The 12,123-nt window shown below is 39.1% G+C and overlaps 1 protein-coding gene across 5 annotated transcripts in view; it reads left to right on the top strand.

Moving 5' to 3' along the window:
- LOC105221274 (uncharacterized) overlaps positions 1 to 12,123 on the top strand; it is a 41,506-nt gene that overhangs the window by 24,226 nt on the left and 5,157 nt on the right. For 2 of the 5 annotated variants that reach the window (XM_029037680.2, XM_029037681.2), the window contains exons 2-12: positions 5,457 to 5,576; positions 5,766 to 6,168; positions 7,373 to 9,242; positions 9,360 to 9,529; positions 9,679 to 10,011; positions 10,066 to 10,564; positions 10,812 to 11,138; positions 11,199 to 11,382; positions 11,473 to 11,632; positions 11,700 to 11,823; positions 11,943 to 12,088. In XM_029037680.2, coding sequence (XP_028893513.2) covers positions 5,473 to 5,576; positions 5,766 to 6,168; positions 7,373 to 9,242; positions 9,360 to 9,529; positions 9,679 to 10,011; positions 10,066 to 10,564; positions 10,812 to 11,138; positions 11,199 to 11,382; positions 11,473 to 11,632; positions 11,700 to 11,823; positions 11,943 to 12,088 — 4,320 coding nt within the window. In that variant the 5' untranslated portion in view covers positions 5,457 to 5,472. The remainder of the gene's footprint in view (positions 1 to 5,456; positions 5,577 to 5,765; positions 6,169 to 7,372; positions 9,243 to 9,359; positions 9,530 to 9,678; positions 10,012 to 10,065; positions 10,565 to 10,811; positions 11,139 to 11,198; positions 11,383 to 11,472; positions 11,633 to 11,699; positions 11,824 to 11,942; positions 12,089 to 12,123) is intronic. The other 3 variants (XM_054234567.1, XM_011198096.3, XM_054234568.1) reach the window with 3 other exon arrangements.

The following is a 12,123-nucleotide window of genomic DNA, read 5'->3' as shown; positions in this document are numbered from 1 at the left end:
GAAAGCATTTTTTATATATTACCGCTTAGTTGGTGTTAAATTGAACTGGCGAAGTAGGTTCCAACATTCTCCCGCACATTGTAGAGTAGACACGTATGTATGTATGTATTTGTAATTTGATTTGCATTTTCAATTGAATATCATCAACTAAATTTTGTTTGACAAACAAATTGCCCGAATTATAAGAGTGTGTCTGTATGTACAGTGAGTGCGTATGTATGCAGTCAGTGAAAAGGACAAATAATACGAAATGTGTCCTCGCGTTGAAAAAGTTCCGAGCCTTACTACATACATAGCGAGGACTGGAAGGTCCGTGTATGAGAGAAACAAACGTAGATAATGAATAAATGCAAGGACATGAGCTCACAGCTCAACAAACTGTTAGCTGGAAAAAATAGGCAAGCAAACAAACATAGAAAAACTGGCAGAAACACATAATATTGCTGACTACCAAATCGACCAGAGCGCAAGTTTGTGTAGATGTGTATGTACTGTGTGAGTGTTTGTATAGTCGGGTACATGATGCACGTAGTAGAAGTATACGGGCGCATGGGTAAAAAATTCTTGGCAGACACTTTTGGATGGACTTAAGCTTTCATTTAAAATTCTTGTCATGTTTGAGCTGCCGCTTTCAATTGGCAACATTTCTGCTACGCCATGGCGACACTTACACTCCAGCGCACAAAGCTCGGCTCAACGCACACAGCACTCCCGCACTCCTTCACTCACACACTCACTCACTCATCTGCCCTGTCACATTAACTTCATTCAAATAAATACAAATGGGCACATGAAGTGCCACAGATATTTTTCAGCTGTTTAAAGCTTAAATTTGTCAACTAAAAATGCGTTGCGGCAGCGTCAAAAACAAACCAGTTTGTTTGGTCATCTTAGAAGAAACAGAGTTCATAATGGTTTAGCTAATATAACTGTAAAAAAATGAAAATAGAAGGTGCTGAGATATTTACCGAAATTCCTTAAGATCGTGATTGAACATGATCAACTGTTAAATACCGCGAAAGTGAGGTATCCATGAGCAGTGCGCATCAAAAAGGTTTTGCATGGTCACTGAGGATATTTCAAACACATAAAAATGAACGAATGTGCTGGCATTCTCAGCTTCTAAGGGTGTGAATAATGGTATTTATGCATATTTTAGCAAAGTATTCTAAAACCATTCAAGTACAAACGAAATATATAACTTTCATAGATTGCCCTACTGGTTGTCACTCAAGTGAAACGTAAATGTACGCACAGTATGTAAAAGGAGAAATTGCTCTAGTTGTATGCAATGTTCCAGGAACTCTTGATAACTCTAACAATTTATTATTTTTTAATGTGACACTAATTTTTCACAAACATACATACGCATGTTCATACTCGTACATATGTATATACTTACGTAAGTCTTGTTTCCACTGAAGCTGTCATTCAACTGTCTTTCTGTTCAGTGGTTTGCTGTGTCCGCAATTTTGTCCTCCTCAGCACAGTTTGACGGAGGCGAAGCAGCAAATTTATCAAGTGTTTGTCTACACAGCAGGAATCGCTTAGAGAGGCGGTAAGCCTACACTCATTTGTGTTACTTTTGCGTTAACTTGCCAACGCAATTAAATTATTTAAATAAGATAATGGTAAACTTTACGATCGTGAAACTGGCAACATCTAGAAATTATTTAATATGCTACTGTTCTTTTGCATTTATATTTTCTTTTTAATTATTTAACGTTTTTATACTCTCGCAACAAAGTTGCTAAAGAGATTATTATAGTTTTGTTCACATAACGGTTGTTTGTAACACCCAAAACTAATCGAGTTAGATATAGGGTTATATATACCAAAGTGATCAGGGTGAAGAGTGGCCCCGCCCCTAAATAAGTTTTTTATACATATCTTGCTAACCAATAAAGCTATATAAACCAAACTTTCTGCAGTCGATTTTTTTAGCCACTTCTTAATACAGTCCAAAAATGAAAGAACTCGGATAATAACCACGCCCACCTCCCATACAAAGTTTAGGTTAAAAATTACTAAAAGTGGGTTAACTCTCTAACGAAAAACATCAGAAACACTAAATTTCACATAAGAAATGGCAGATGGAAGCTACACTCAGATTTTTTTACAAAATGAAAAATGGGCGTGGCATCGCCCACTTATGGGCCAAAAACCATATCTCAGGAACTACTCGACCGATTTCAATGAAACTTGGGTTGTAAGAGTTTCCTTACATCCCAATGATATGTTGTGAAAATAGGCCAAATCGCTTCACAACCACGCCTACTTCCTATATACCAGAACTTTGAAGACGATCTGAATCGTTTATTTTACAATATATAAAGTAAGCACTAGTGAAGATATCGATGCATAACTTTGCACAAATACTACCTTTAAAGTGTGGCAGCCCCATTCTAAAAATCGCCGAAATCGGAGCATAGGTTTTTTAGGCCCCCATGCTTCTAACCCAATATTATGGTTTCCAACTTTCAATGGACTTTATACAATATATATGACGAATATGTGGGTCAAATTGTGTATTATATAATATTAATAAAGTTAAATAAATAAATTGCAAGAGTATAAAATATTTGGTTACACCTGAACTTAACCCTTCCTTACTTGTTCATTATAATATTGGTCTCTGGACGCCTTAATCAAGTTTCTGCTCGCTTTGTTTGCTATAGTTTTGTATTGAGCTTTATGGCTGTGCAGCTGTTTCCTCTCTCCTATCAAAACTCCACTGCGCAAGTGAGAGGGAACGATTTTTCACAATATCAACTGAATCGCTAATGACCACAGCAAATAAATGCACAACTTTTGTCAGGAAATCATTATATTTGCCTGGTGGCGAAAATTATTTATGTGCTGAAGTCAGTATGACGATTATACTATATGTATATGCCATGGCATAGGAATATCATATCTACATGCATAAGTGCATTCAGTAGACTTGCAAGGAGTTCCAATGTAATTAGTTGATTGCACTTTTTATAGTTATGAGTAAAAGAAGATTCGAGTTGACATGGCGTATGAGTGACTTAATAGTAGCAACTAGGGACTGAGCAAAGATATGGATCATTGTAGAACATTTCTGAGAACAGTTTGCTATTGAAGTGTACTCTCTAATTTTGGGTTGTGATTTTTGTTCAAATTGTTCATGTAATTTAATTTAATTTTCATCCAATTTTGTCACTTTTGAAATTGATCCTCATGTAAGTCTGGGCATCTAATATTACGTTCCTTTATAAATTTTATATTTTTTTTATTTTTAGAATACCAAGCTAAATGTGCTTGTTATGTGAGGGGTGACACGGCGTACGAGTAATTTTCATGCTTTATTGTTGCGGTTTACCTGCGTCGACATAAATTGATCTAGATAAATGAGGACCTTTCAGCTTTTATTTCTTCTACCTTAACACATACAAAACACGTGTTTAATGTGTCTAAATTAATGTGGAGCAAGGTTAGAGAAAGTGTGAGCACAGAATCGGTGAATATGTCCGTGTAAATAAATTAATTTGCTTATGTACATGGAAACGTGATAAACTTTGAAAATGAAATTCATAATAAAATATAATATATTTTTTTAAATTAACTGCTTTTTAATATATTTTAATACAAATTCACTTAATATGCCTATTGGTGAAGAAAAAAAGCAGCATTTGAACCAAATAGTACGTATCAAAGTGCTGTCAGTGCACACGCACTCGTTTCACACTGAATGGTAGTAAAGGAGTTAGCCTGCTATACATATGCATGTATATACTAAAGTAGTTCGTGAGCTTCCTGTGTGCTTATCAAATCCATTAGTGCGCAGCAAGTGCAAATACCTTCTATTTTACAACCACAATCTGTACATTCGCACACGCACTCTACACTCTACACTGCATGAACATTCGAAACGCCACGAAGAATGCCGCGTTGTAGATGGACCGTGCAGACAACGTGGCCAAAGTGATATTGTGAATATATAATTTGTTGTTGCACGTTGGCACGGTTGTCATTGTCATTTTGCCCCTTAATTTCATGGATTCAATAAATTTATCTATTGTTATGTGCCATCCTGTTGCCCTATACCCGCCCAACACATTCACATTCACCTCCACACATACAGCTGCGCACTGTTTGAAGCGGCATTGCGAGGACATAGAAATTTTACTTCACGTATGTATGTATGTATGTGCTGGTGTGTTTATTAAACTGCCGGTATTCTGAAAATCTCATCCGATAAAATACTTTACTGGTTCTCATCATCTACATTTAAACGATTGAAGTGAACTAGTTCGAAATTGTTTCAGTTTGGGAGTTCTGATTGAAATAATGTTGGTTAAAAACTACACTTCTTTCACTTTATACACTCTAAATCTTACACCAAATCTGTAAGATTCTTCTGGCACCATATCTTTAAAAATATTTATGTAATATGGTGCAATTTTTCATCATAAAAACCTTGAATGTGAAATTGTAGCTTATGTATGTACATTTGAAACCAGTTAATTTCTCTATGGGGTTCATACACTCGTTCCCCAATATCTCACACACACCCATGTACGGACATACGTAGGTAGTCGCACAATTTAACGCCTGTCACTGTGACCATTTAATGTCATGCAACAGTGGTCACACCCTCACCCATTTAAGCTTCAACTTGTTGTTTATTTGCATTCTCTAGGCTTCCAAATAGTGTTATTTATCGTTAAATGGTTACCATTATTTTGAAATTTACTCGCTTACATCCACACATACACAAACATACTATATATACTTACTTGAATGCACTTAAATATGAACGGGTGTGTATGTGTGTGTGTGTTTTTATCAGCATATGTAGCATTTTTTCACAATATTAAAAATATTCGGCGTCTCTTCTTTTCATGGCGTAATTTATTGGGCTTTATTGCGGTCATAACTTGAACAGTTCAAAATACTCATTGTGTTTCGCAGCAGTATGATTCAGAGTAGATGAATGTATTTTTCAAGAGTTACCTTTTTAAAAGCCAATTTAATATTTTAATATATTGATGATTAAGGAAAAGAATTGAGGAATGGATTGAGGTTATGTCGAATTTCGGTCGATATATCTCTTAATAGTATAAGGCCTTGATGAATACAAAATAAGTGCAATATTTTATAAAGAAGTGAGGAAGATGATGTTGGAACTAAAGTTATAAACTTTAAGGACTTGGTTTATGCAATTTTTTGTAGCGTAAGCATCTCTTATCTTTCATACAATATATATGACTACAGACAATTCAAAAGCTAAAGAAATTTGATGCGAAGATTCTTCCTGTCAGTAACAAACTCCGACTCCCTTGTTAAAAATCCTAAATTTACTTTGAAAAGTGATTTATAATTTTTATTTATTTTGATTTTGTGTTTTAATTTTTAACCTTAACATAGTTTTGTTTACAATTCGAATTATCTTATATACTATATAACGAGGTTTTACTTAATTTTTGTAGACTCTAAACATTATTGATGACGATTTGCAAGAACATGAGCGCCACACTGTCAATTAATCAGAAGCATTTGAGCGTCAATGAGGATCATTTTGGAGGTGTCGTAGAGCGAAATCGTTCGCGGTAAGTAATTGCAAAGCGCGCACACTTATACTAAATAATTTCCCCATTCCCCAAATATTCTCTTGTCTAACTGTGTGTGAATTTTGCATCAACCCACCGCACTAATTACGCTCATTTATTGTCAATAATAACAAAATTACAATCATTAAACGACATTTGTGACGCGCTTGAATGCAATGCTTTGCGTAGATCGGAACGTGCCTCCAGCTTGGCGCTGCCGCACAACTCCCTCCTGGACTTTTACGATAAAGAGCAGGAACAATGCAGTTCGGTGGCATTGTTGCCCACGACCGTCAATGTAGTGGTGCGTCGGCATTCGTCACACTATTATCCAATGTTGGAGGAGAAGCAGCAGCAGCCACCGCAGTCACAGCAACAACAGCAACTGCAACAACAATCATTAAAAACACATACACAAATGCAAATGCAGACGACAAGACAATTAAACGCGTTGGCCACAACTGGTGGCGCGCCTCCAACGTTGACCGTTGCCATTCCCGAGTTGCCGCAATACAATTATAATCACAATAAAACCGGTCAATTGGCGATGCAGGACATGCAATCGATGTCGTCGTTGCCGCTTTCAAGCCTCGTAAGTACAATGAATGCAACTGGCCAATTACAAGTGAAGCCATTCCACGCATGCACACCGCACACACACAGACACAAGCACAGACACACTCACTACATGCACACAAGCGTTGCTGATCGTTCTGGTGATGATAACGTGCAAAACTACCATAACTGTGCTTAGCTGTACATATAGACACAAATCGTATATATATTCCAAAGCACATTTGCAGCAAAGTAAACGACTTATGACAAGCCAACCCAACAGCGATAATGTACAAAATGTCCTTCGAGTAAAGTCTTACAAATGGGTGAGAATCACATCGGCTTAGGTTTCATCTCCTTCTGACAATATGTTGAGAACTGCACTTATCTCCAGAGAAGAATTCTCTCTTGGGTACCTGGCGCTAAATGACGCCCGAACCACTGTATCAGGTTTCGCTAAGAAAGTATGAATATTAAGAACTGATCTCAAGTTTTAAGGAATAATACTTTTTCTAAAACCTCAAATTCAAGGCAAGACTTGAACTCTGGGTACATAAAGTAGTAATTATTATACAAATAACTCGATGAAGGCTTTTCTGTGATCGGCATACCCGATTATAGTGAATTTTCAGACGCGGATTCCCTTAGCACTACAGGCCGAAGCTAATAAACTCCAATCTGATTTTAAAGTTCCGATCGGGGTTCAATGCAAGATCCACCGGGGTACCAGTACTCTATAGCATCTTCACCTACCGGTTTGAGTGATATCACTACACGAAGTACAAATGCTATTTTGCAGAGAGAATATTCGAGAATCGTCTACATTATTTTTGATTCAATATACAGTAAAATGGCAAATAATCACGTTCATCCAAATTTAATAAAATCCATCGAGATAAAAACATCGACTTTCAGATTCTTTCATTACTTTCATTCGCACAAAGCCCGTCCCAAAAATGCAGGTCTAAGTAAACATTTGTTTAATAAGGATACTTAATGGCCTGAACTCAAATCAACAATGATTCCGAAGTCATTAATCACCTTCAGGTACACTCTGAGCTCCAATGCATACAAATAAACAGCATACATACAGATATTCAAATGCTTGCGTTAGCAAAAATCTCCATTTCAACACGCATACACATGTTACATACACATATACGTAAACATATTGATCTGTATGTGAAATGTAATTCTTCATTCACGCATCATTGTCCATCTTTTTATTCGTTTGATTTCAGGTGAATGGCAAAGAGAAAAAAGTTTTCACATACAATACGGTGACCAACAGTGCCACCAAAAACCAACCTATGAACTTCCCCAACACAGCAGCCAATACAAGCATTGTACCAGATACACCACCGCCACCCGTCCCGAAGCGCACATTTCGTGGCAATTACGCTTGGAACGCAGCAATTGATTCGCCTACGCCCACGTCCGCAAGTCAAACACCAACCAAAGATAAACAACACATCAGTGCTGGCACCGCTTTTGTTTATCCACCGCAAACACAAACCCTTTCACCCGGACATCGGCTACATCAGCATCAGCAACAGAATAACACGGTCTATTACAACGCGGGCGGTGGTGGCGGAAACGTAGGCGTGGACCCGACTCAAATACAAAGTCAATTGCAATCACAAACACAATCCTTGCTTGTTGACCTGGCCACACGTCCACTATACGTGGATGCCGGCCTTGATTCCGGCGGTATTTCGGATGATGATCGGATGAGCTTGGAAAATTCTGTGTTTGATGAGTCGTTGACATCCACACCTGTCAAGGTCAGCGCAAAGGCTGCCTCCGAAGGTACGGGAGCCGGAAAACTATTGAATGCTGCATTCACTGCAAAGACACTGGTAGCTTTTACTGGGGATTTGAGTAACGCCGTTAAACGTGCCAATCGCTCGTCCAGCAGTACGGCTGACTCTACCATTACAATCTCATCCGGCTACGGCTCAGGTCATAGCGAACGTTTCGCTTCCTCCTCGACGAGTGCGGACTTCCGCAGCCGTTTCTCGTCTGTTGATACCCAATCATCTATGGACAGTTGTCCAACAGAGAAAACCAGTGAATCCTCTGTATCCAAAGATTCTCTGAAAATGGAACGAGCATTACTAAATGATGCTATAAACGAATACAATAGCTTAAATAATAATGAAACTCGCACTCATGTGGGTTGTAATATTTTGGTTGGAAACAACAATGCGCCTCCTAGTCGTCACTCCCCCAATGCAAATACCCAAATGAACAACGGATTGGTGCAGCAAAAACCACCTGTGGTCCCAACACGAAAACAGTACACAGATGTAGCAAAGATTCCGCCACCCTGTAGTAAAAATAGTTCACAGCAGTCGTTACAAAGCAGCGGTTGTGGCAGCGGCAGTGGTAGTGTGGGTAGTAGTAATGCTGTATCCACAGTATCGGCCTCCACGTCCACCTCCTCCACAGTGTCGGCCGGTTCGGGTACATCTACAGGTTCGTTGCTGTCTGGTTCGGCCACTACATCGAATAATGCCATTTCACCGCTTACACAAAACCCAGCCAATGTTTATCAACAGCCAAAACGTCCAGTACCGCCGATACCGCCAACGCGCGGTCAAATTAGTTTCGATCATAATATCAACAATGGTACGCAAATTGAAGCATCATCATCCGCATCGAAGCCACCACCAGCACTAAGCGTTCGAAACAAGCTTGGTAAAAATAGACCTCCACCGATCATTTACCCAAAGCTACATCAACGGCAGGATTCTAATTTGTCCAGTGACAGTTTTTCCGTCACTTCCAGTCCTGGTTATAACTCGAAGAATCTTATGGATGTACCACTGCTGCAGAATGCTGCACGTATCAATAAGAGCGGTGTGGGTGTGAGTATCCGACATCAAGACTCAGCGGATGGATTTAATTTAAGTGGATCAAGATTTGCTGCGCTAACATCCAACGGAATGGGAAATCCTGTGCAACCACCTCCACGTAACAAATACAGCTGCCGTCAGGATTCCAATATTTCCAGTGATAGTTTCAGTCAAACTTCCAGCCCAAGTTATAATACAAAACAAATGGAAGCTCCCCTACTACCCTCGCTCTCTGTAAAAAGGTTGTGTGGCGGTAAGTTAATTAACTGTGATATAACATAAACTACTAATTACCTGATACAAAGTAATACTAGAAACCATCTTTTAGAATTAAGCGGTTAAATTATTTTAATCTTAAATTCGATTCCAGTTCCAGCGCCAATTGTTTATAAACAAAAACTGCAAAATGAAACCATCGAAGAGATGGAACAATCGGTTCCTATGTCACCACTTACCAAATGCGTGTCCACTCCAGCTAGTCTACAAACAATTGTACGATTCCAAAATGGGGCGCCCAACACGATGTCACTTCAGCATCAGGTAAATTCTTAACAGAAGCTTTAGAAGCTTCCTACTTTATTCACGATATAGCAGCAATAATTAAGCATACAAGTATACTTGTGGCTACACAGTTTTCAAAAACTATAGTAATCTAGAGCTCCATTTCCTTTTTAAATTATATAATTTAGCAGATTATACATCGTCGTAAAAGCTCCAATCCTTATATCACCAATGGTCGACTGAAGTTTCGCCTCTTTCAAATATTGATAAACGCATTCGCTTTATTGGCGATTGCTGGCGGCTTGGCGGCATACTTCAATGCCTATCCAACCATAAAATTCGTCAACAAAACTATAATAAACACCGTCCATGTGGAGGATACTTCAAGTTACGGAAAGAATCCAGCACCCGGTACTTGTTTGCCTATCATAGTTAAGTTTTGTCAAGGGCCACAAATTCCCTACAACTACACCGTGTTCCCCAATTACATTGGGCATTTCGGGCAATTGGAAACTCAAGTGGTAATACCTTCTATTACAAATTTTCATCTACTTTTACTTAATGATTACCTACAGGATCTAGATGCCTACGACGCGCTGGTAGATGTGCGCTGTTACGAACTAGTCTCATTATTCCTCTGCACCCTATTTGTACCGAAGTGCGGTTCGACCGGAGCCACAGTGCCACCTTGTAAAACTTTATGCACCGAAACTATGCGTCGTTGTGGTTTCTTCTTTGATGTGTTCGGCCTCAGTTTACCTGAATATTTGAATTGTAAGCTCTTTAAAGATTTCGAAAACCCCGAAGATTGTGTTGGACTCGACCAAGTGCGTGAGGTAATGATAGCATCGACGAACCCCAAATGCGACGGCTTCCAGTGTGATCAAAATCGTTGTTTGCCCAAAGATTACGTGTGCGACGGTCATTTGGATTGTAATGATCAATCGGATGAGGCCAAATGTGAACGCTGCCAAAAGGATGAGATCTACTGTGGCGATGATCGTTGCATAGGTATAACTCACGTGTGTGATGGCGTTATCGACTGTCCCTATGGACAAGACGAGCGAAATTGCAGTAAGTAATCGAGAAACCCCTCAGGTTAAGCACAAACTTAAGCAGGTTGTGCAGAAAAATTAAGCAATAATAGATAATGTTGACGAACCTTTTTAGTATTAGTTAGAACTTTACTATCGTCGGTCCCTTATTTTGTATTTTTTTTTTGTTATTCATCTTTTATTGCTCATTAGTTACAGGCATTCATTTGTGCTTAGTTGAGTGATAATAATTTTTCCCAACTGAAATGTATTTGCCTCTTCAACAGTTCGTTTAAGCGATCGTAATGGCGATTTAGGTAAGGGCATGTTGGAATTCTATCGTATAAGCACACAAATGTGGACGCCAGCGTGTGTTAAGAACTGGGATCGTGCAGTATCTCCTTCAGCCGTATGCTCTATGTTGGGCTACAGTGCCGTTAACGCCACGAGTGTGGTAACACTCAAAACACACCGATCCCTTATGGCATCCATAAATGTATCGACCGATATTTGGAACATGTATGCGAAGAAGCATTCGAATTTGATGCAGGAATTCTCCAGTTGCTCGCCCGATGAGGATTACCCGGTTGCTGAGTTAACCTGTGCAAATTATGGTAAATTACGAAAACTGACGGAAACCAATATTTTCAATACAATTCTATTTTATATTTTAGAGTGCGGTAAAGTAAAACGCGGACGGCACAAACCATCTCGCCGCATCATTGGTGGTTCGCAGGCTAATCCAGGCACTTGGCCATTTTTAGCTGCCATATTAGGAGGACCAGAGAAAATTTTCTACTGCGCAGGAGTACTAATTTCCGATCAGTGGGTGCTCACCGCATCACATTGTATAGGAAAGTAAGTAGATAAATTTATCTGTCATCTGTAATTTGGCAACTGTCAAAATGTACATTCCGTATTCATATACCTATATGTAACTTATTCTAGCCACACTGTCATTGACCTGGAGGATTGGACCATACAACTGGGTGTAACGCGTCGAAACTCCTATACATACACGGGACAAAAGGTGAAAGTCAAAACAGTGATACCACATCCGCATTACAATACCGTTATCACGCATGACAATGACATAGCACTGTTCCAAGTAAGCTAATGACTCACACATACAATTCTTTGGCGCCATCTTAATATTTCTGCTAAAATCCTTTCAGCTGGCTACTAGGGTTGCCTTCCACGAGCATTTATTGCCGGTTTGTCTGCCGCCACCCGGAATCAAACTGAAGCCAGATCAGATGTGCACGGTGATCGGTTGGGGAAAGCGCGACAATAAAGACCGTAAGTTCAACATTGATTTATTTATTTATGAAGATATAATAGATGAACTTCTCGATAAAAGACGAAGAAGAGACTAAGTCAGTGAATAAATTGAATTCATTAAGCTGTACATATTTTAGCAAAATCCACATACGAGCCAATTGTCAATGAAGTCCAAGTCCCGATTATTGGGCGTCAGCAATGCGATCTTTGGCTTGATAATCTGACAGTGTCCGACGGTATGATTTGCGCCGGTTATGAGGAAGGAGGAAAGGATGCCTGTCAGGTAAGCTCATGAATTATAGTGAAAATTTCCATATA

The sequence above is a fragment of the Zeugodacus cucurbitae genome, chromosome 6, assembly GCF_028554725.1.
Source record: "Zeugodacus cucurbitae isolate PBARC_wt_2022May chromosome 6, idZeuCucr1.2, whole genome shotgun sequence".
NCBI classification, from domain to species: Eukaryota; Metazoa; Arthropoda; class Insecta; order Diptera; family Tephritidae; genus Zeugodacus; species Zeugodacus cucurbitae.
The sequence above is the reverse complement of the archived record's forward strand: the minus strand, read 5'-3'. Positions and strand labels throughout refer to the sequence as shown.